Source organism: Gymnoscopelus braueri (assembly GCF_963280865.1).
Source record: "Gymnoscopelus braueri genome assembly, chromosome: 21".
Classification (NCBI taxonomy): domain Eukaryota; kingdom Metazoa; phylum Chordata; class Actinopteri; order Myctophiformes; family Myctophidae; genus Gymnoscopelus; species Gymnoscopelus braueri.
In genome coordinates, this window is record NC_137623.1 from 35,923,155 (window position 1) to 35,948,234 (window position 25,080).

A 25,080-nucleotide genomic window follows, 5' to 3' on the forward strand; every position below is an offset into this window, starting at 1 on the left:
TGCCAATAATTTGATGACAGGGTCATCTGTAAATAGGAGACTGAGTAGGAGACTCTTTGAGTCTCCGCTGGTCATCTAATCATTGGCTTAGGAATGCGACAAAAACAAAAAAAATCTCCCTGAATTCAAGGCTTCATGGGGTGTGTAATGGATAGAAAATAAGTATGTTTTGGGGTGAACTACTCCTTTAGCTACTTTGGCTGGGGACCCCCAATAGTTGAATGATTAAATTCATAAGCTCAATTGGCCTGCAAACCTGATGTAGAAATTCAGACACAGTTGAACATTATAGGCTAGTGTGTCGTACCAATCGTTTTTTCCATTAGTTATGTGATCCATCCATTCATGAAGTTTGTGGGCCATCAAAAATCAAATCATCATTATTACAAACAACTGCAAAGGTCAAGTTATTTGGACACACATGATGGAATGATGAAAATGACGTCCCTCAACCCCCACCTGCTGGTTAAACTAGGGCACTACAACCACTCTGGCATGATATGAACTGTTGAATCTATTGTATAATAAAATGTGCATGGTCATGGTCATGATATCAAAGCAATACTAATATTTATAGTATTACTTTTAAACCTCTTGCAAGTAGTTAAGATAGTTAAGACAAAAAAATAGACAAAGTTAAGATAAATCACACACATTAAACTTCAAAAGGCACTTCTTTAATACTTCTTCCTGAAAGTATTTACAACTGTGCATAACAATGAACATTTGCCACAACTATGCCTGTTATTCCAGTGACAAGAACTTCACATTTAAAAACTTAATCAAAGAACATTGAACTGAAACAAAAATGTAAGTCTAGTGCTAGATTGTCTGCTAGAACAAGTGCTTATGTACACTTTTTTAATAATAACAACAAACGATGAATGCCCCCGAGATGCTGCGTTTGTTTAGGGCTTTAGTCGAGAACATTACAGCCCAGTTGTCCAACTCCCACTTCCTCCGAGTCAGTCCAGCTTATTTTCACTCAGTTTCCAAGTAAAGGAACTGTCAGTGAAGGGCAGATCTATAAGTGCCAACCAATTAGTGACACTCAAACTACCTCAACTGGACGATGGTCATGTCCTCTTCCTCAAAACCAAACAGCGTCAGCAGAGGCAATCATGCTCAACATAAAACTATTGAATGGATTATACAAAAAAAATGCTGAACTTAAGGGACTTATGCAGTGCTTATAAGCAGGCACTTTATGCTAACATACAGTGATTTTTCTTAGGAGGCACTAGACTTTGTGTTTCATAACAAAGCAAGACTACAAATACCAGTACAGTTTTCTGATTCGCTAATACTCGTCAGTACAAATTGGGGTCTGAATAATTCCTGGTCTTCAAAACATCAACACATTAAATGTGTCCTTGGCAAACCTGAGGCCCAGAGAGAGAGAGACAGAGAGGAATAAACACAGACTGTGTAAAAAAAAAAAGTAAAAATAAAAAGCTCAGAATTGAGACGAGGACATACTGTACAGCAGGAGACATCATACACGAGGAAAATAAAAGAAATACCAGTGCTGTCAGCAGAAGAACAGAACAAATTAGAACGTGTCTCTCTGAATAACCTAATGTATCTCTAACCTATAAACTTGGAAATAAAAATAACATAAAATAGTTATTTCAACATTAATAACCCCACCCTCCTCCCCCCACCCATCCCAACATAGCATAGTTGGATTGTACCTCTTGTTACGACCCATAGTGGCTAGCCCCTCACTCACCCACCCCCTCCCCATCCAAACCCAACTCAGTCCCAAACAGTCAGGGCAAGTTTCACATCACATCCAGTACAATTTAAAATATCATTTGACAGTAATGCAGGCAGTCTGGGACACACCCACATAAGGCTGGATCAGGAAAGGAAATACACTGAGAATGGTCTTACTTGACTAAAAAATGTTGCTGTACTGTACGCAATGCGAACCCCCAACCCAACCGTACGCTCCTTACAATAACACATTCAAATGCCCATTTAGAAGTCTTCAAGGGGGTGAAGTGATCTGACTTGTATCAGAGCTTTAACCAATACAAGCCATCAAGGATAAGTAATGGACACCGGAAATCCCCCCCGCACACACAATTTTATCCTTAACCCATACCAAGTCCACTTAAAGCCCAGCCTCTTTTGAAACATTATACCCCCTCCTCACTAGAGTGGTGGTCTCCAGTACAGCCCATCCTGGGCTAGACAGTCATAATGTGATGAGGGGGTAATTGAGGTGTGTGTGTGTGTGTGTGTGTGTGTGTGTGTGTGTGTGTGTGTGTGTGTGTGTGTGTGTGTGTGTGTGTGTGTGTGTGTGTGTGTGTGTGTGTGTGCGCGTCTTCCTTCCTCTCTCCACCCTCCTTGATCACCGTGGCAACAGGGCTGGGTCCGACGCCTGCACCGGATTGGCTGTGACGGGCTGTGCCTCCGAAGGGTGGGCGGGGGAGGAGTTGTGGTCAGAGGTTAGAAGCGCCTGATTGGCCCTCGCCTTCTGGCAGATCTCAGCATAGCTTGGCTTCTTGGACTCCTGGGCCAATCAGAGCACAGGGTGAGGGGTCAGTATCACGGCCCGCTAGGTCCCACACATGTTAATGGCTTCATCTCAATCAGCATTACTATCGCTTTAGTGCACAAAAAGAACATGTCTTCATGGATTAAATCAAAATACAAATGTCACAACCGAAAATGTTTTGTAAATCATAGATTGAGGCGTTAACCTTTGCGTTTATATGAAATATCTGAGACGATTAAGATTTTATGGAAGACGCTTCTGAACATATTGCTAGTTTGACCGTTTCAAATGATCTAATCTTAAAATAACAACCAAAAATAGCCTATCTACAAGCTCTCAATGAGGCTATTTCGCTATTTGAGGCTATTTTCGCTGTGCAACATGCTTCCATAGACATGCTGCTGGCTTCTATGGAATCTAAATGACTAGTCTAATCAGTCAGACTCAGACTGAGAACTTTAATCCATGTGTCTTTTTTAATATGGCGATTATAGCTCAAACCCGACAAACTAGAATAATGTGGTCGTCATTGCAATCATGATTATTAATCTGGAGTGGTCATCTTGATGATGTGGGTAATAAACAATTGTTTCATTGGACTGTTTTAAATTAAATTAAATCAAACAGTTAAAATTGCCAACATAAATATTCAGTTCAGTAAATATTAAAAGGTAAGTGATATTCCTTTGTTAAAATAAGTGTTAAATTACTACATATTCTGACAGTTATCATTGCTATAGAGTGTTTGTTCAGTAACAGGGGTATCCATGTCTCTCTAGCTATTTATTAAACAGAAAATGCATTTTCAGGTCAGGATACCAATTCTATCCAATCAGGATAGAGAACTCATACAGGATAAACAAGTGAAATTGGAAGTGATGACGCAAATAAATGAGCAGACAAAATTGGAACTGGAACACTATTTGACTAATTGAAGCTAATAAATGCATTTTCTGTTTACTAAAGAGCTGAAGAGACAGGGAGATCCCCGTTATTGAACAAACACTCTATAGCAATGATTACTATCAGAATATAGTGCTTAAACCTTTTAACAAAAACAAAAACAATATTTTGACCAAAAAACATCACTTACCCTACCTTCAAATTAGGGAAACTCCAATCACAAGATACGATTGCAAACGATTAATAATGCAGCTCTACTTTTGGAGTACAGGGACCCATTTTATTTCTGCAATGAAGTCATATAACAGTAGATCAACACAAAGCACTAAGATCACTATACTGCAGTCTTTAGGGGTGATGAACTGTCTCACCGTGATTGGTCCATTATCCTCGGCCAGCTGAGCAGGCTTGGTCAGAGGTGATGATGGTGTGTGTCCGTCAGTCGCCTCCACTCTCTCTTTCACAGACCTATGGAGACAGGGCAAGCCAACAGCTACAGCCATAGTGTAAACCAGGGGTCTTCAACAGGGGGTCCGGGACCCCTAGGGGGTCCTCAGAGCTACTGTAGGGGGTCCGCCAAATCTTTGTGTGATAGGATTTCGTTTTTTACATTAACCACTTGAACCCTAGCATCCCTTTTCTGAGGGGAACCTAGCATCCCTTTTCTGAGGGGAAGCTCTCAACGCGAGGCGTTGAGAGCTTGTAGATCGGCTATTTTGGCAAAGAGGCTATAGGTGTAGAGGGGAAAAAAGAGCAGACTAAGTACAAAATAAAACTTTAATCTGAAACACAATTTGATACAATATAGAGTAGGGGGTCCCTGCTTCATCTGTCTCTCTGATAGGGGGTCCTTGGCCTGAAAACGTTGAAGACCCCTGCTGTAAACCATGCTGACACAGAATACTGATTGAATGGATATGTATAGTCTATAAGCATTGGTTCTCAAAGTGGGGTCCGGGGACCCCCAGGGTTCCTTGGGGGAGGTAAACCCTAACCAATTTTTAAGTGGGCTCTGATCCATAAAAAGGTTGGGAACCACTGGTTTGTTTTATGTTCCTACAGCAACTCTCCCCATGTATTAAAATGTGATGTCCTATGTGCCCCCAGTGCCACGTGTCCCTGTATGTACTCATCGCTGTTGTCGGGCCGAAACCTCTTATCTCCATAATTTAACTGTGTGTGTGTTTTTTCCCCCCGTAAATTTATGCAGTAGCAGTAGCAGATCCACAAGCTTGTACATCTGCTATTTTTTTTGAATATCGAAAATGTTTGGAACATTTTGAAATTCCTTCTTTTTTTCCTTTTACACAAAATCTCTTCTGGGGGTCCCTGGCACGAACCATTTTCAGATAAAGGGTCCGCGGCCAAAAACATATCAATTTGGGGGTCCTTGACCTCGAAAAAGTTAGAGAACCACATGGGCTAAAAACCCATGAAAGCAGTTTGTGTTTCTCTCTCATACTCACTGTGGCGGTGCCTCGGTGGGGACGGGGGTCTTCTCCTGTGGTGCTGTCACTGGCTCAAAGCCTCGCCAGGTGTCAGCCGCCACACTGCTGGGACCGCTGTGTGTGACTGAACCCTGGAAATGAAGATTAACACTTCTAAGCTGCTCATGCTGTGTGAGCGTGTGTGGTGTTAACTTAAGGCGGGAGCTACCCAATGGAACAGCCTGGAAACGTCTGCTAAATTGACATCGAATGTGAGGTCATTTAAACGTTTAACAAGGCCCTATGGTTACTGGAAATGGTTCAGGTAAAATACAGGTAGTATAGTTTATTTAGTGCAGGCTGTTTTTTGTTTTAGTTTGTTTGTACTATGTGGTTGTGTATTGTTTACATCTTGAATGTGTTTATTTAATGACTGTTGCTTATGTGTTCGGCCATGTATTGTTGAGTGTATGAAAAAATAAGTCCTGGACTTTTTAACTGTATGACGATTCTTTTGTTTAATAAACTAAACAAAAAATGGTTCCTATTGATATAATTTTTGATATTTCAAGTACCTAAACCGTGTGTGAAAGAGAGTGAGCATTTGTGAGAGTGCTGGAATAAGTGATATGAGAGTGAAGGAGAGAGAAGGATTACCTGGTTTTCCTTGTTATTGCCATATGCTACTGGTAGAGGTCTCGGTGTTAGTGGAGGGAAGCTGGTGAGCCCCAGTTCAATGGTTGGGGTGGTCGGTCGAGGAGGCGACTGGGACAGCGTCTTCTGCAACACATGCACATGGAAATAATTGAATAATTAGTGTGTAGGGCTTAAGTGGCTAACCACCTCAGATGGTTAAAGCTGCACTACAGTATGTAACTTTTCTCTTCTACCCCGAATTTGAACCTGGTTTCCTAAGCAAGTGCTGATTTTTGAGCGGTGTAACCGCTCCTATAAGAGGGTTTAGGACCCATCCGTGGCGAAAGTTTTTCTTTCCGTCGTGAAAATGTGTCTTTCGCTGTGATGCCATGCTGTGGAAAACACGCCCATAGGCTAAGCTTTGCAGGAGGTGCTGTGATTGGCTAGCGAGACACATGATGAAATTAACTTCAAACTTCGCAGACGCGCTGTGATTGGCTAGCGAGACGCATGATGAAATTAATAATAATGTAAAAAATTTAAGCACGTCACTTCGCAGGACGTGCTGTGATTGGCTACCGAGATGCATGATGAAATTAATAACTCATAAATAGCACCGCTCACTTCACACTGGGTGTGATTTAATTTTTTTACCATCGAGCAAATAGAGCTTGTCTGCTTGCTCAGGGGACAAATTGAATCTTGACCATCGGGTCAAAATTCGTGTCAGATCCTGTGTCTAGGTGAGACATGACCTTTGACACTTTGACAATTTACATTTTATTCATAAAAAGAAGTTACCGTACATAGTGCCGCTTTAACCACCTCAGATGGTTAATGGCATACGCAATCATAAGACAGCAGAGGACGTATAGCATAATACGCACTGGACCGGAAAATAACTTTTTCAAAATGTTCATCCACCAGCCTCATCTAAAAAAAAGATAATTTCCCAGCTGCCGGCATCTTTTTACCAGCCAATGAGATTTGTAGATGCTTCACATGGTAAAGCAGCTGGAAACGAAGATCAACTTCACACCAATAGCAAACAATTACTATCATGGGGACTGTACAATAAAATAGATTATAATTTTTTCATTTATTATATATATTGTTTGTCCAAAACTGTTAATTTTCAGGATTCAAATTCAAAAATAGCGAAAAGTAGCAGATCCGCAAGCTCAAAACGCGTTACGAGCTTGCGGATCTGGTACTTTTGATGCTTTTGTGTGACACTGTAGTATGATCATATATAGGGCGTTAGTTAGAATATGGAGATAAGAGGTTTCCGCCCGACAACAGTGATGCATTTCATTTGTATCTTTGTATTTTACTGTGGTGTCACCCTACACTTGCTGCAGCTTTGTCCTCCGACCTCCTGTCGTCTCTCCTCCTCTGGCCAAAGTTGCCTCTCCTTCAGAAAGGAAAACGGGTGGTTTGAAATGTTTAGAATGACTTTTCCAGGCCTCAAAATGGGTTGTTTAATGGATATAAAAAAAAGTGTCACAGGGTAATATTTACCTTCCTCTCTCCATGTTGGGGAAGCCTTCCGTCCGGTTAGGGTTGTGTTCGGCTCTTCCGCCGCCTCTGCCCTCGCGGCGCATGTTGCCTCGAGCCCACGACCTGTCCACCCTGGGAGGGGCAAAGCTGCGTGCCGTCGGTCCACCATCGGAGGGGGGGGGCTGGCAGGGATCATCTAGCTGGAGCAACGCCTGGTCCATGGTGGCGGAGGGTCGCTTTTTCGAACCTCTGCAGGGACGAGATAAAGTCACCACCAGTCACCATGCCATGTCATAATAGCCTCAGCACACAGACAAGAACAGTCTAAGCCAGGGGGTCTTCAACGTTTTTCAGGCCATGGACCCCTTAGCTGAGAGAGAGAGATGAAGCAGGGACCCCCCCCCCCCCCCCTACATATTGTATAAAACTTGTGTTGCAGGTTAAACTTTTTCATAGATTTCACAGGTAGCTTCATAGACTCGTTTGACAGCACTGTCATGAGTGTATGTTTGATTCATGTTAATGTGTATTTTCAGACATTTAACAACATAAATAAACCGTCAATACTTTGTAAAGTTTTTTTCCCCCCTCTACACCTAACCTCATTGCCCACAACTCAAATCCCACAATAGGGATGCTAATGTAAAAAGATTATCCCATTACACAAAGATTTGGCGGCCCCCCCTGTAGTAACTTTGAGGAGCCCCTAGGGGTCCTGGAACCCCTGTTGAAGACCCCTGGAAAGCAATAAACATGACAAGGCGGGGTCATTACGAAATAGTAACTAGTAAAAGACCCGAGACCCGAGGACGTACCTGAGTCTTTGGGGATTTGGCGCTTGGTGCTGTTTGAATTTGGGTCCCGTTTGGACGCCATTCGTAAAATCCTTCAGAAACGGTGCCACCTGCCGATGAGAAAATGGTCAATGCACGCAGCAGCAAAGCAAAACTGGTGTGAACACAATACATCAACCAATAACTTGGTAGGAAAACAAGTACATTGCATGGTGCTCAGGGGCAGGGCTAATGGGTTATATGGGCTGCAGTCCAGGGCCCCAGCCACCAGGGGGCCCCTGAATAAGCAGGAATTTAATGGAGAGATGACAAGAATTTTAATTGAGTTTTTGTACTTGCCGTGCATTCATGCAATTTGTTCACGCCATCAAACAACAACAAAGAACTACTATACTGTCACAATTATTTTACATCCTGTTTTGTGTTCATGTGAAGCCAGAGCAAAGATGTCTCACAAGTTTCCTCAATAAGCTGAGTTTACTCAAAGTGAGTTTGAAAACATGACCAACAACAAAAAACTCCCATACCTGGGAGAAATAATACAACAATGTGCGAACACAGCAGCAAAATTTGTGAACTGTTGCGATAAAAGAAGGTTAGCCAATGGAATACAACCACCCTAAGGACTACTAACCACTGAGTTTCCTGCACAATCTTTACCGATATATAACATGTATAGAATGTTGCAATGTGACTTAGCTCTGTTTAACACAATCCCCTCCAACTGTACATACTTCCCCCTTTTTTTAATGATGTTTTGACACTTGCTTTGGCAATGTAAACCTATATTTTCTGATGCCAATGAAGCTAATTTGAATTGAATATAAACTGGACTAGGCCAGAATATACCCCTTGGGTATAAAACAGGCTAGCCCACTTTAGCCACTGGTATAGAGTTTGGTTGGGGTTACATTTGGGGCTGTTACACCTGCTCTGCTCAGGGGAGATCAAAAATTCACCTACTTAAATTAAAAACATATACATAGCATGGCAAATGATGCCTAAAACCTATGCAAAATGCATTATTTTGAACTAGCCTACTGTTCAGCAGTTAGCAACTGCACAGGATTGGATGAAACACCAGTCCACACCACACCTCGTTTGTTTTGTGGACTCACCAAAGCAGGATCCGGGTACCCCGTCATGGCTGTCGACCACGCCTGATTGGTCAGATCGTAAAGCTGCGCCGTCGGCAGTTGGGCGGAGCCGTGTTGCTGATACGAGGGCGGAGCAAAGAAAGGGCTGAAAGCCTGCTGCTGATTGGTGGAGGAGTCCAGCTGCTGGGGTCTGTAGCTGCTCTTGGGGGCGTAGGACGAGGTGACCGCCATGGTTTTGCACTTGATCCTCGCCAAGATGGGCTTGCCCTGGAACAGCCGCACCTCCTCCCTCAGGTACTTGTAGGCCTAGTAAGTTCACACACAAACGCAGTGGTGTAAACAGTGTTGGGCAATATTACTTAGGAGAGTAATATGTTACTTATTACTTATTACTCCTTTGAAAAGTAATAATATTATATTACTTATTACTTGGAATCAAGAGTAATATATTACATATTACTTTATATTACTTTCCCCGCGCCCCCCGCAAAATAAAAGACGTGTACAGTTTTTAGCCTTTTAGAACTGAATCCAATTTAATGGAACAATAGAAAACAGTCAACAGTCTTTATCCTTTTAATATTTTGCTGCTGCAAATTCCATATTTGGAATTGGAACAATAATTATCCTTACAGGAACAACATCAATCTGAACTGCACACACTGGCTGCAGCCTCTCAAAAACTGAAACAATAAAGTAAACTTTTTGAACATTTCTTAACCTTTTCAACATATCTGACTTACACCAGTCAATATTAATTAGCCAAAGTGCAAGGGGGAGGAGAGAGGAGAGGAGATATAGAGCAGTGGTTCTCAAACTTTTTCATGTCAAGGACCCCCAAATTGACACTTATTAGCCCCCGGACCCCCATTTCAAAAGATATGCCAGGGACCCCCATAAGAGAAGATTTGTTACGGCTCTAGCAGTGATTCTCAACCATTTTCATTTCAAGGACCCCCAGTTTGACATGCATTAGGGCTACAGACCCCCATTTAATGGCATTTCTATCACTTGGACCGCAATTTAAATTGTAAAATCTATGTCAATTTAACTCTGAGAGTGTACAAATGGAACCAAATGGACCCTAACGGGTCCATTTGGTTCCATTTGTACACTCTCAGAGTTAGAGACCCATAAGGGTTCATTTGGTGCCTAATCTATCATTTAGCTGGGGACCCCCTGGAACTCCCTCAAGGACCCCTGGGGGTCCCCGGACCCCACTTTGAGAACCAATGATATAGAGGAGAGGAGAGGAGCCTCTCCTCATCAGCAGTTTGTTTCCCCGACCACCAGACAAGTGACGCAGGGGGACTTCTGAAAGGGCCATGCCGAAAATAGGTTACTTTATTCGGATACAATGTGTGTCACTGTTTGCCCCTGCCGGTTCTCTGAATTTTTATTTTTAAATGGGCTCTGTCATGATTAATTGACCACATATATGAAGTTAAACAACTAAATTCTATCCGAACGATATCTTTTAAGTAAATTCCGTGCCTCAAAGTTTGAGAGCTTTTTGAAGTAAAAAAACGTCGGAGAAATACACGACGCAGCAGTCGCATATACGGGTCATGCACTACGTCATAACTGTGCGTAGGCTGCGTGCTAAAAAGAACTGATCTGCAAGCTAAAAAGCATCTCTGTTGACGTAGGTTGATAGCTTGTAGATCTGCTCTATTTTTGCACGATGCGACAACTTGCCTCTACGAGAGACGGAGAGAGAACATATTAAATGAATGAATGAACAAGAAAAAAAGACGCTCGTCATCAGTAACGAGTAACGAGGCCTTTTTTGACCGAGTAATATGGTATTATATTACTGTTTTGGCAGAATTATACCTTACTTTACTCGTTACTGGGAAAAGTAATAATATTACAGTAATATATTATTTTTAATTCGTTACTGCCCAACACTGGGTGTAAAGTAAGTGCATTTACTCAAGTACTGTACTTCAGTACAGTTTTGAGGTATTTTTACTTTATTGGAGTGTTTCCCATTGTCAGTACTTTTACTTCTACTCCACTACATCTAAGAGGCCCCACTACAATTATTTGAAAACTTGAGTTACAAGTTACTTTGTAGATTTTGATTATTATTGCAAAACATACACTAATCACTTCAGCCCTATATATATTTTATACATTTGAAAATAGTCGATCTACAAGCTCACAACATGTCGCAGAGAGAGGTGTTGTGAGCTTGTAGATCTACTATTTTCGCTGCGCAACATGCTTCCATAGAAGACATGCTGGCTTCTATGGAATCCAAATGAATGAATATTTTATCGGTGGAAGCGAGTCAAACTAAATGTAATGCCTCAACTCCTACAATTCCAAGTGCTTGTCAGGATGGGGGGTCCCCAGTTCAAATATGATTATTTTGGGGGTCGCGGCCTGGTCACTTACATGACGTCCGAGATCCACATGGAAACCATGTGATAGTTAGACCCATGTTAAAGAGCCATAACGGTGTTCTGCTACTACTACAGTATATGAAGTCCATTAACTATGACTGATGGTGTACTTTACATTACTGCCAATCATTTCCCAAAGGAGAGTGTGATTTGTTTCCCCAATGCAACGTTTGAAATAGAGAAAAGATAGCCTGGTTCCAGACGAATCTGCCTTTGCAAAATTGCATCGCACTTTAGCCCTCGGCAGATTAGGTCTGGCCCCCCTCCATAGAGATTCCATTTCTCTCCCTCCGCAGTTGTGCGGAACCAACCAGGGCCCAGTATCCAAATGTGGGCGGGCTTATCACCTTATTTGGAGCAATGACGTACAAGGAAGCACTGCTCTGATTGGTTCGTGAACAAGGAAGCACTGCTCTGATTGGTTTAGGTCTAACCAATAGAGTCCATTTGGATCTTTTTGTAACCGCCTCTTGGAAAAAAATCTATCGTTAATAGGGACCAGACTAATATCCACGCAGTGTGTCGTGTGATATTGTCTGGCCACGCGAGGCTAGAGAAAAGATTGATTGACGATAAGTAGAGAAAATGTAATGTGTATTGTAGCTAACATTTCTCTGGACATCATGCTAATTCTCTACATTACCTGCTGTGCGTCTGCCTCAGACTCAAAGGTGATGAACCAGTTATCGTTCCTCACACACTCACAGGACAGGAACTTGGGCTGGTTCTCCCCTTCAAACAAAGCCTTCACCTCCTGGAAAAATGAACAATGTTCTATTCACAGTGGTTCCCAAACTTTAACATGAGACGTTTGCCCGGGACCCAAACTAGTGAAAATAGCAGATCTACAAGCTCACAACTCGTTGCTTCGAGCCGCGTTGTTTAGCTTGCAGATCTGATATTTTCATTCATTCTTAATTTTTTATATATATATATTTATGGAAATTATATATATTTTTTCATTTAATTTATGAAATACTTTTTTTATTTTTTTTTATGGATGTGGTAATAGAACACCATTTGGATAAACAGTGTTATATTACCACATCCCATTCAAGAGTGAGGCTTTTCAAAAGCATGCAATGAATAAGAGTGAGTGAGAGAGAGAGAGACAGAGAGAGACAGAGAAAGGTGCAATGAAACGTATTCCTAATGAGATGTTATTGCGGTGTCCTTGCCTCAGGAGGGGTGCTCTCTGGGATCTCACGGAGGATAACGATGCAGCGGCTCTGATTGGGCCGTACCTTCTGTCCACACGGAGACACCTGGACCTGCGGCAGGGCTGCCAGCCAATGAGATAACAGGAGAGGGTCAGGGCTACACAGAATTTAATTAGCTAGATTTGGTACGTAATCGTTAACTCCCTGGCCGTAACACAATAGTACACATGCACCCACCCAGGCACATACTGGCAAATTTCTGAATTCGATTTTCATGTTTGATTTTATGTACTAATAGTATTAATCTAATACTACAGTAAATGACTACTGATTTATTGTTTACACCGCCGGACGTTTGACCTTACGTGTATAAGCTCCAGCCAGCTCTACAAAAACACACTGCTGCCCATAGTAGCCCCACTCGCTCTCACTCACAATCCTGTCCCCAGTCGAGCCGTGAGTTTAGGCTCTCGACTTGACGCACTGTGGGGGTCGAGTCATTGTGTTGACAAACGGGTCTGTGAAACCACAGTGCTACGGCTAAATCACAAACATGGATACACGGCCCGGGTTCCATAACATGTTACCGCTCAAATTGAAAAGCTCCATGACGACTCGAGACTGGATCTCCACAAAAGCTTAAATCAACTGTACCACACATAGGCATGGACTGGGCGGTGCTTATATAGCGTCAGAGGTGCTCATTGCGCCATTTTTGCCCAACACTCAATCCCTACATTTAGAGTAGACTAGTTTTTCAGTTAGGCTAAATGCGAGTCTTCCTACAGTATGTGACAATTTTCAAAGGTACAGTACTGTATATGGTGCATGAGTTAAAGACAAACAAATCATCGCGATAATGTCTGGTCCCCTGGTAAATATTTTGTTGAAAGTCTGGGCCCCTTAACAATAAAGGTGAATATCACTGGATTAAGTGGTTAAAGGAGAGATCCGGCCATTTTAAGTGTTATCTTTGATGTGTCGCTAATCACTCACCAACATTGAAAGGGACGTTGAGTTATTCCAGAGAGTCCCCTGTCGTCCAGTCTGGCGACCCCCCCGTTGGCATAATGGGAGCCCGTGTAAGAGTGAAAATCGTCTATTATAACCGATGAAAAGTTAGTTTTTTCTCTACTACTGCTCATCGTGGAGTCTCATGATACTCAAACATGCACTGAATGTCGCTGGTTGCTTGTTTCTTCCACAGACGCCAGGTTCTGTGAGGGGGGGGGGGGGGGGGGGCGCCAGACTGGACGACAGGGGACTCTCTGGAATAACTCAACGTCCCTTTTAATGTTGGTGAGTGATTAGCGACACATCAAAGATAACACTTAAAATGGGCGGATCTCTCCTTTAAGAGTACACACACACACGCAGAGACAGTAACTGAACACAGAAGCGCTCACATGTGAGAATGTTGGAGATGAGCGCCTGATCCGTGGTGACCTTCTTGATGTGGTCGAGGTTGGCCAGGGTGGTGATGGGAAGGTAGCGGTCACCGTCCATCTGGGAAACCAGGTAAAGGTCATTGGCCAGGTTCTCCCTGTGGACAAAGTCAGACAATGACGCCCCGCCCACCACATTAACAAATCACCAGTTAACAAGAGAAATGGGAGTTCTTAGCACCACGATTACTTTATATTGCTTTGTTGAGTGTTCTGATAACATTTTTTTTCTCTGTTTCTCTGCAGTCAGTAATCTGAAGAGACAAAGGTTCTTTGTTTCAAAGTACATTTGTGACAATGTGTTAAAATCTTTATTTTTTAAACGTTTTTCACGTTGTGGAGCAGAAATGTTATTCCTCTAAAGATAAGAGTTAAAACAAAGAATGCTTTTGAACAGGTTAAGCTACATTGGAATGTTCCACATACAGTATGTACCACATTGACTGACTACAAGTTTATACCCTCTAAGAAACTGGGGTGTGTGTGTGTGTGTGTGTGTGTGTGTGTGTGTGTGTGTGTGTGTGTGTGTGTGTGTGTGTGTGTGTGTGTGTGTGTGTGTGTGTGTGTGTGTGTGTGTGTGTGTACACGTGAGAGCTTGCGCATTAGCATGCATGTATGTTTGTGCAAAATATGTTGCAAAGTCTGGCTTTTTAAGTATCAAATTCAAGTAGAAAAGTCATTTTGCACACCTACTTACAAGGACAGGTGCGTAGGAGAGAATAGCCTAAAAGTTAAGGTCCTGCACAATATTGTCTTCACTTACAAAAATCGTTCTTCAATGAATACATTTAATGTATTAATTGAAGAACGATTCAGTCCAATGGACCATCATCAGGTTTAATCAGTTATCGTCATGATGAAGGACAGCTGGACCGAAACGTTAAGTGAAGACAGTGTTTGAGATCTTTCCTTGTTTCACCAAGTATCAAATTCTAAAATAAAACATGAATGCAAAGATAAATGCAAAGATTTTGATATGTTATTATCCACACATCCAGTGCTTATTGTTTATCATTATAATATCCGTCATTACAGGCGTGCCCGTTTGGAGTGTGTGGCCGTTCGTAACGTGTACCCATGCAGGCAGAATTGCAAAGTGCTGCTTATAGCGTTGTCAAGAACCATGTTATGGCTGTTTGCAGCGATCATCAATCCACTTCACACTCAACACTGCTTTCCCTTGGGTCCACCACAATGCACCTGCCATGCGTGAGCTCGAGCGCATAAACGGTTCTCGAGATATACAAAGGACAGACAGCAGAACATACAAATGCACATACATAAATTCCTCGAATTAAGATACAGTACATAGATGGAGGAGATGGTGACATCTGGACAACCTACCGAGTCAGGCAGGACTCCAACATGCTCTTCAGCTGCTCTGTCATCTCATCTGAAGTCAGAGGAAAAAACATTATCAATTTAAGCTTATGAAGTAATAGGTCCACTGCAATGCTGCTACTAGCACTAAACTCTAACAATACAACAGAAACACACTTATTGGAGGTTACATTGGAGGTACTTAAGCATTGACCTAATGATATGCATTCCTATTTACACCATTTACCTGTGAGAGGAGCGTCCGGGGGCTGCCCATTAACCACGGGAAGTTGGTATTCCACAACGGTAGAATCTGCCTGTTCCAGGCCCATGTTCTCCAGCTCATATCCAGCTTCATAACCTACGGAACCAGACACAGAACAGGTCTCATCACACCCAGGAACGGGACATTAGCTACCAAATATACACCACTGGTTCGCAAACTGGGGGGTCCGGACCCCCCCAAATTCTCTTTTTGGGGGTCCCCAGATGATTAGCTTAATGTGCAACATTGTTTTCTCACACAACAGTAAACAGACCAACACACAGTATAAGTGTATACAGAGTATCTGCACATTTCTAAAGTTACAATTGAATGACTTTTAAGACATTTCTAATACCAAATTGGCCAAATTGTAAAATATTACATAAGAAAGAGGCAAACATTGTGAAAATAGGCGATCTACAAGCTCACAACGCCCTGTGACTTGTGGTGTCCCACAAGGAAGTATACTAGGACCCTTACTGTTCCTGATATATGTGAATGACATGTCATCAGCCTGCGACTGCAAACTGTTCCTGTTCGCAGATGACTCGGCCCTGCTAGTCTCGGACAGGGACAGGCTGCAGGTTGAGAAAACTCTCAGCTCCGAACTCAACAAGATCTGCATCTGGCTCTCTGACAACAAACTTTCATCACACCTGGGTAAAACTGAATCCATCCTCTTTGGGTCCAGTCCTAACCTTAGCAAGGCAGAGAGTTTCACGATCAAAGTGGGTGATGATGTCATCAAAAGAAAGGATGAAATTACCTACCTGGGCTCCATCTTGGAGGCAAACCTCTCTGGTAACAAAAACGCCGAAAAAGTGATCAAAAATGTCAACCAAACAACACGCTATTTGTGGAGGATTGATCGTCTAGTCAGTAAGAATACTCTGAAGATTCTTGCAGGGGCCCTCATTCAAGGTCATTATGATTATGCATGCACTTCATGGTATCACAACACCTCCAAGGCCTTAAAAACAAGGCTCCAAACATCCCAAAACAAACTTGTAAGGCTACTTCTTGGCCTCAATCACAAAACCCATCTAACCCCTGCTCATTTTGCTAGGATTGGATGGCTTAGGGTTGAGGACAGAGTACAGCAACTTGCTATGGGCCTGGTCTTCAAGATACACCACAACATTGGGATCCCCCTGTATTTGTCAAAATACTTCCGAAATGTTAATGCAGTCCATGATCATAACACCAGAGGCAGCTCCACAAATCATGTTCAACCCAGATTTGACTCAACTAAGGGAATGAACTCGTTCTCATGCTATTCATCAAAAATGTGGAATGCCCTACCAAAAGGAGTAAAGGAGTGTAAAACCCTACTCACTTTCAAAACTGCCCTAAAGATACACCTTCAGGAGGCTGCAATTCGAAAATGGCCCCTGTCTAAGTCTTAACCTACCCCCCCCACCCCCCCCCTCCTTCATTTTCCTCTTTTGTATATATATATATATATATATATATATATATATTTTTTTTTTTCTCTCTTCATACCAGTAACCTGAAAGCTGATTGTATGACATTCTGTATAGTAGTGTGTATATCTGTCTGCCTCTTATATGACATCATGATTTGTGTGCATGGGGTTCTCATCTTAAACAAGCTTAGTGCTTAATGAGAGTTCCAGTTTAGTAGACCTTGTATTGTGAATTTGTACTTCCATGTACTGTTATGTACTGTCATGTACTATTCTCATGTCTTTCTAAATAAACTACATCAATCAATCAATCAAACAGTGCTAGGCGTTGTGAGCTTGTAGTTCGGCTATATGTATCTGTGGAACCGAGTCAAACTAAATGTCGTTCAAATATGATTATTTGGGGGGGGGGGGGTCACGGCCTGAAAGATTTGGGTACCCTTGATATACACAATGAATAATGTGCAATTCCTCAAAGCACCATTCTTTTTACTTTTCTACAAAATGTCTTCTAAATCCTCAGTTTTCTGAAAAATCAGTGGTTCTCAAACTTTTTTCATGTCAAGGACCCCCAAAATTATATGTATATATATGTATATGTATATATGACCCCCATCTGAAAATATTTTGTTCCAGGGACCCCCCAGAAGCAAAGATTTAAAAATGCATTAAATGTTTAAAAATATATATTTTTTCACGATTTTTCAAAAATAGCTGATCTACAAGCTCATAGAGTGCCGCGCTATGAGCTTGTATATCTGCTATTTTTTTATAGCTAAAGCATAAAATAATGGTTTAAGTGGTTACACAGATGCGTTCCCGGTTTGAATGGGTTAATGGAGGACTTTGTGTATGGTGACAGTAGACAAAATAATTGAACGAAGACAAGACAAGAAATCTAATGTTTAGTGCAGTAACTACTCCATGTGCCTTTAACATTCACTGGCCTTTGAATAAAATTTAAAAAAAGAGTATATTACCAACACCTACCCTCTTGATTTGTTAGATTGCCGTGCATGTCAGGCCAAGATTGGGGGGTCTTTGGGTAGTCGGGGGGGACATCCAAGTTTAAGTTGTGACTGGGCCATACCTCAGCATTGGGATTAAGGCCGGGGACAGCGGATGATTCCTGAAATGAAAACAAACACAGCGCACATATAGTAGGGGAAGGGGAGGGGGAAAGTTTTCATTGGCAAAGTACACGTACATATTTAACCCATCCTAACTATTATGAGCAGTGGACAGCACTGTTGCCATGTCTGCTTATTATAAGCTCATTTGGGGTTTGTTTCCTAAGTGTGGTTGCTTATTTGGGCTTCCTTCCTAAATGTCGTTTTAACCATATCGAGGACCCCAAATACATCGAGGATGTATTTGTCTGCGGACCCCCATCTGAAAAGAGTTTGTGCCAAGGACCCCCATACAAGAGTTGTGTTGTTAAAATATGTTTCCAGAATATTACGTTTCTTTTTTCCACAAGAATTTTTGGGAAAATAGCCGATCTACAAGCTTGTAGATCGGCTATTTTCAAATAGTAAATGAGCTCATGTGGCCTATTAGTCGCTTCTTTTGGGCATGTTTTCATAGACCTGGTTGCTTGATGCTGAACAAGATGCTGAACAATAGGGGCTCAGCTTCTCTTGCTCAAGGACACAGCAACCTTCAGATTCCTAAACAAACATTCTTCCCCCTGAACCACTGACTGACGTCCTTCGGTTTTTGCTGCTCACATAATGTTAACCTTGTATGTTGTATGCGTTCAAGTATAATTATATGTTTGGGTTGTTGTTGTTTTTTCTTCCAAGATTTGTTGCAAAGCACTTAATTATGGAGAGGTGCTTAAATACAAAAACAAAGATATAGCTATAAACAAAAGCACAACAGACAGATTTCGGCATAAGGGGTCAGAATCTGTTGGCATGTCACTGTGAAAATCTATAGAATTAGCTGTCGCAGTAATAAAAAAACTAAAGTCATTCAGTCATTGAATACCCTCAATTCAATCACTCCATGTCAAGCTCTACATAAAACACTGTTTTATGTAGAACTAGCCTAAATAGTTGTTAATGACGCCCTGTACAATCAAACTACTTTTAGTGGTCACAATGTTCCTTTTAAAAAGCAACATGACATTTCACCCAAAACAAAATCTAATTCTCAACTCAAAACTGTCCCTGTTACACAAGCTAAACAGTAGCATACTGTATTTCAGAAAATCTTTTCATGGTTTCTGGCTGAAGGCAGCACATTGACGACGTTATCTCGGTGCAGCTGTCCCTCAAATTGATACAAATGGCCACACACACATACATACATTATGCACTGTTACTTACGGCCTGTGGGTATTCTGTGTGCCAGTCCCACACACAGGGTCCCTGGGGCATCACGGTGCTGTAAGGGTACGCTCCAAGAAGAAGCTGGAGCTCTGAAACTACGGGGGGGATCTCCTCCAACTGGCTGTCCACTTCGCTGTCCCCCTGACTGGAATCAGGCCTGTACAAATTATTATGACACAAATACTTTTTTGAGATATATAATTTTGCATAATCGTCACAATTGTTTCCATGTTGCAATTACTATTGTTTTTACAAATTTTGAGTATACTATACAATTATTAAATGTTTGTATTTTTGGCCATAGTACATTATTTATTTTGATTTTGATTGTATCAGTCATCGTCATTTCTTATTCATTTATTAATAATATGCCTTTATATATTATTTGTCCTATCTGCCCAATGCAATTTATGTTTACAAAGCCTAAAATAAATGTCATTTTTATGTTCCAATGTTCAAAGGAAAAACACAATTAAATCGTTATTTGTATGACAAATTAAGATTTTCATGATGGTGGTGACAGCCCTACCTGAGATCAGCCACGGATGTGCTCTCGGCCCACGCCCTGCAGTCTGCTTCCAGCTTTATCCAGGAATTGGGGTAAGGGTGGGAGAGAGCGGATTCTGCCTCATCTCCCAAAAGCTCGGAAACCATCTCTCTCATGCCTCCTTCCCTCTCTCCCTCCTCGGCTTGGTTCCTGGCCTCCTCGGCTGCCGTCAGCGCACACGGCTTCTGGCCCAGGAGGTGGATCTCGTAGGACGGAGTCGAAGCGAAAACGTCGATCTGATCCAGGTCTACCTCCACCACGCTGGGGTTGTTGTTTGAGGCAGCTGGGGTTCCGTTATCTTGGCGGCCGAAGGCGCTGGTCGCCATATCAGTGTTGTTGTCAGCTTGTGTCATGACACTGTACAGCTCGGCGCTTTCACTCGGTGACCCGACACTAGAGTTGTGGGGGGTTTCTGAACTATTCAAGTTATCTGATACGGGGGTCTCCTCGAATAACACACGCACTGCTTTCTCAGTACTATTCTCAGCTTTACCGTTTCCACGTAACGCCTCTCCAGGCTGAGGGGAAACATCATTGCTGCGCTGCAGACTGAGGTCAAGGAGGTCAGGCTTAGGAGAGCTGGCGTTAAGAGCGGAGGTAGATAATTGAGGCACTTCAGCGAATGTTTGAGGACTTGACATGTCTACTTTAAGGTCAGATTCCTGCACTTCACACTCCAAAGGTGATGAGTCACCATAGTCAAACTGAGCACCCAGTTTGACAAATTCTGAGCCTTTCTCCTGGCAAGCATTCAATGCTTTCTCTGGGGCATTTTCCATGGTCTCCAGAGTTCTGTGAATTTGACGAGCGAGACAAGAAGACTCGCCTTCAGCGCTGCAAGGTTTTGTAGGCGGCTTGCGGCTGGAATCCACGAAAACATGACTGCTTTCACGGTCTTCGGAGCGCACAGTAAGCTGAGAGGACAGTCCCACGTCAGGAGGGAGAGTCATATCATCACTGGTCGTTTGTGGGAGATCCTGACTGATTGCAAGCTCTTTCGCCGCCTCTTCGGATTGAATTTGAACGGCCTCTTCTCTGGCCATTTCTTCAATCTGAGCGATATCACTCGGCGCTCTGTCATTCTCGGCTTGCTTAGTCTCATTCTCTTCAGTTTCAACACTGCAGGTAACATCACAGACACCGTGATGTTGGTTGCAGTCGGCGCCACTCTCATCGGGCTCAGTCGCTGAAACTTTGGATTCTTGGTTATGTTTGGCGGGACTCATTTTAAACATGGGATCATTCGAATTCAGATCTAGTCTCCACAATGCGCCTGAGCTACTTTGGCGAGGGCTGACTTCCGCTACATCGGACAGAGGCGTGGTGCTGGTGTAGCTGGAGCAGAGTACAAGTTCAACAGGCGGCGACGACACCTCTGAGATCGTTGAAACGGAGGACACATCCGTCAGGGTCGTCCCTGCCATGCTGCCGAGACACATGTCGTCATCCTCCGTGCGTTTGTCTCCAGCCAGTTCTCTGCCAATATTCACAGACACAGCATGGCTCTGCGGGACATTTCTCCCTAACTCGGTGGCCATCTGTTCTTCACGCCAAGGGAAATCATCCACAGAGTTGTGCTGCTGGCCCAGGTCCAGGCTGGGACTTAAAGAATTTGAACCGAAAGCGGAGGGACATACTTCAGGGGTTTCAACAGCTGGTCGTGGACTCTGCGTGTGCTGGTTTACAGCATGGTCAGATTCATACAGGCTGTCGTCTGAGTGAGCGGACTCAGACGGCTGAACCTCGGTTTCCTGATCCAGTTTGGAGTCGTCATGCTTCTTCTGGGAGGCGTCTGGCGTTTTCTCCTCTACACCGGGGCCTCTCTCCTCTACAGCCGCTCTCTGGTCGTGTGAGCATCCTCCCAGCTCCTCTGAGTACACATCTTTCTCAGGCAGGGCCTCTGCACGTTCCCGTGTGACAATCTCCTCTTCCACACTCTCTGCCTCCTCCGGCGCGGTCGCCCTCTCACCTGCTCCTGCATTCTCACGCACATTATTATTTTCTGCGCGTAAACTTTCGCCTGGTTGCGTTGTCAGTGGCTCTAATGTGTCATGGGTCGCCGCGTCAACACTTTTCGTATCCGGCGTCTGCAAAGGCTGGCGGGTGGAATCGCCAGAGCTGACCGGTGGGCGGTCTCGAGTGGACGTCTGCAGGCCTTCGCCGCTACAACAGTCACCGGACGCAGGCGGCAGGTCACACCCAGGGTCTACCAGCTGTGGAGAAATAACAGGCTGAGGTGAGAATGAATGCTGTGCAGAAGATAAATCAACTGAGGGTGCCTGTGGCTGAACAGTGGCAAACGGTTCGACTGTGCGCGATTGGAACGACGTCGGCTCGTCTGCGTTCGACCGGTTATTATCTATCGATTCTATGGCGGCGTGTGATTTGTCAGAGACTGTGGATTCTAGGGCGTGCGACTCGCAGGGGAGCAGGTGCTCTGCTATGCGGGAGGACAGGTCAGCTGTCTGGGCCTCGGCTGCGTTGGCCGGGTCAGCTGTCGGCTCATGCTCAAGGTCATCGGCATCGATCGAGCAGATGCTGTAGAAGCTCTGCGTCCTCGCCCCGAAACCGCGGCCCAGCGCCGCCCCGACAACGTCATCTACCTCCTCCTGGACAGCGCCGGGGGGGGAATCCCGATCCGTTCCTCGCCGACGTGTGCTGCTGGCCGGAGGTGGCTTGGCGTCCGTCACTCTGATGTCACTGAGCGGGGGTATCCTGCCGGGAGGAGTCCTCCAGCCTGCCGGCTCCTCTTGCACATTGCCTTCTGGGCGCCGGTTGAACCAGGAAGCCCTCAGCGCCGCGTTCTGTATAATCTTCTGTTTGACAGGGCCCTTGGAGGACCGCTCCATATAGGGAGACCTCTCGGCTCCGGCTCCGGCCCCGGCAGCCGGTGTCATGGCCGCCTCCCCGCCCGTGTTTGTGTGTACGCCGCTGTCGGGTGTGACAAGATTAACCCGCGCCTCCTCCACGTGCTCGCTCGCCGGCGTAAGATCCCCCTTGCTCCACGTGTGGCTGTCACCGCCGGCTACAGCGAGCCCAGGCTTCTTAGAGCGCTCTGCTCCCTCCTCTTCCAGAGGCTTCGGTCGCCCTGGCCCGGTCTGTTCAGCCACTAGGCACACGTGCTGAGCCACAGCCGAGGCATGCTCCCTGTCCTTCTCTCTCACAAGCGTCCCGTCAGGGAGGGAAGACTGCAACAGGCTGGTCCTCTCGCTCTGTATCCCAAAGCTCCCCAGCTCCTTGCTAAAGCAGCACCCCATCTTCTTCAGCCCTGACTGGGACTTTTATAACAACAAGTAAACACAAAACACGCCGCCTAGCTGTAGTCACACACGTTTTCCCCCTAAACACCAAAAGACACAAAACAACAGTCAGCAGCTCCTCTCCCTCGCTCAGCTACTCACAGAAAGAGAAAAGACCCCCGGTCCCCCCCCCTGCTTTTGCCCCCTCCCTGCTTTTGCCCCCTCCCCTCCCCTTCACTCATTCGCTTTGCCCCCTCCCCTGCCCAGAATAGCACACAAGAAGGAGCTCACATGGCCCTGCCACTCAAGAGAGGGCTCCACACACTACTTGGGGGTGCGTGTGTGTGTGTGTGTGTGTGTGTGTGTGTGTGTGTGTGTGTGTGTGTGTGTGTGTGTGTGTGTGTGTGTGTGTGTGTGTGTGTGTGTGTTACATTGTGTATCATTGTCTGTGGGAGGCCTAGTTGGGCTATATTAGAGATGGGTCAGCCACATGGCCGAGCAAGCAGCCAACCAATCCCAATCCACACTCCTCCTCTTTCCTTCCATGGACCCTCCCCCTTGTTCTACATTCCATCCCACCATTCCCACTTCCCGTCCGCCCCCCCCCCCCCTGTTCTCCAACTTTCTTACCCTTCCTCCCCACTGTCACCTTCCTCTCTCTCTTCAATCAGTTTGGCCACCCATGACCAGTTCAGCCCCACCCCCTCTTTCTCTGTTACTACCAGTTACACTCTTTCTCTCTCTCTAACTCACTCTCTCTGTTCCCAGCATGGCCGTTGGGCTGCAGTGGATGAGGCATGTATTAACTGTGACTCCATTGCCGAAACAGGAACACTGATTGCACTATGCAACAACAGGGATACATTTTTAGAGGAATATTTATATGATGACTTACGTACGCGTGCACGCGTGTGTGGGTGTGTGTGGTGTGCATGTGTATATATATATATAGCATACAGTATGTTCACATTTCATCATGGCAATAAATATCAAGTATGTATGCACTGTAAGTTGATCTCCAAACAAGTGCTTGGCTTTTTTCTGACTCCAACAACTGTGCAGTGAGTGTGAGTTAAAAGATGTGTAGTGACTACTGGCAAATTATCATGGACTTTAACAGCAAAGACAATCAAACTGAGATCTCTCAACAAAAGGACTGAAGTTACTTCAGCTTAGGATCCCTCTCCTCTGGACTGAATAGCCCGCAACATAAGAGTGTTAAATATACCTGAAATGTACTCAATTAATGTAATGTGATGCCCAACATGACCTACCTGTTCTAAAAAAGAAAAAAAGAATAAAAACAAAGTAAAAAAAAAAAAAAGATAGATGTGTAGTGAGTGTGAATTGTACTTAGGCCTGTTACAATTATTACATAATCACCTAATCACAATTATTTGAGATAATCGCAAATCGTTTCCACGTTCATTTTTTTTCTCCAAAAACAGAAGAAATAGCATCAGTTTGTGACGCGTTGTAAGCGTGTAAGCAAAAACACAATTAAAATCGTTAATCGCAATTATTTGTGTGACAATTAATCGTCAAATTAAAAGTTATAATCGTGACAGACCTAATTGTACTGTAACTGTACTAACTGTACCTGGCTTTGGTGTTCTGCATCCAGTGTTAGCTGCACCTGTAGCTCAGGTGAACCCAATGGCTGCTGGCCTGATGTCATGTGGCTTGTTTGGGGCTACTCCGTGGGACAGATGGCTGTTGGGACGGTGAAACCATTCATTGGTATTATTAACTTCACCTGTGATTATCAAGGAAACAGACAGTGTCAAAGTTAGAAAGTTAAATAAAAATTAAAATAAAAGTATAAAAGAACAAAACAAAAAAAACAGCCATCTGTAATCTAAATCATTGGTTCTCAAAGTGGTGTCTGGGGACCCCCAGGGGTCCTTGGGGGGGTTCCAGGCGGTCCCCAACAAAAGTAGTTAATGTAGCATCACAATCATTTTAACCACTTCATCCATTTATATGTTGGCTATTAAAAATAGCAGATCTACAAGCTCACAGCATGTACATCTGCTATTTTTGAGATTTATTTTAAAAATATCGCAAC

The 25,080-nt window shown here is 43.9% G+C and overlaps 1 protein-coding gene across 2 annotated transcripts; it reads right to left on the reverse strand.

Annotated features, from left to right (window-relative positions):
• Window positions 1-1,758: 1,758 nt before the first annotated feature.
• On the reverse strand, window positions 1,759-24,743 carry LOC308076841 (uncharacterized protein). 2 transcript variants are annotated; one of them, XM_080417345.1, is made up of 17 exons: window positions 24,613-24,743; window positions 19,756-21,986; window positions 19,224-19,383; window positions 17,881-18,019; window positions 15,447-15,560; window positions 15,224-15,272; window positions 13,841-13,977; window positions 12,453-12,556; window positions 11,918-12,028; window positions 8,885-9,169; window positions 7,788-7,876; window positions 6,994-7,221; window positions 6,823-6,886; window positions 5,494-5,616; window positions 4,876-4,988; window positions 3,781-3,877; window positions 1,759-2,521 (listed from the first exon to the last, which is right to left on the reverse strand). In XM_080417345.1, the coding sequence occupies exons 1-17, from the start codon at window positions 24,688-24,690 to the stop codon at window positions 2,360-2,362; spliced, it is 4,284 nt and encodes a 1,427-aa protein (XP_080273471.1). In that variant the 5' UTR covers window positions 24,691-24,743; the 3' UTR covers window positions 1,759-2,359. The 2 variants fall into 2 exon arrangements, with proteins under 2 accessions (XP_080273471.1, XP_080273470.1); XM_080417344.1 differs by lacking the exon at window positions 24,613-24,743 and having other exon boundaries at window positions 19,756-23,152.
• Window positions 24,744-25,080: the final 337 nt, after the last annotated feature.

Excerpts from the sequence above, each read along its gene's own strand:
- LOC308076841 (XM_080417344.1), bottom strand. The coding sequence starts at position 23,030 with ATGGGGTGCTGCTTTAGCAAGGAGCTGGGGAGCTTTGGGATACAGAGC. Across the intron at positions 15,561-17,880 it reads CAATCTAACAAATCAAGAGG|GTTATGAAGCTGGATATGAG; the intron begins GTAGGTGTTGGT and ends CTGGTTCCGTAG. Across the intron at positions 15,273-15,446 it reads CCCGGACGCTCCTCTCACAG|ATGAGATGACAGAGCAGCTG; the intron begins GTAAATGGTGTA and ends CTCTGACTTCAG.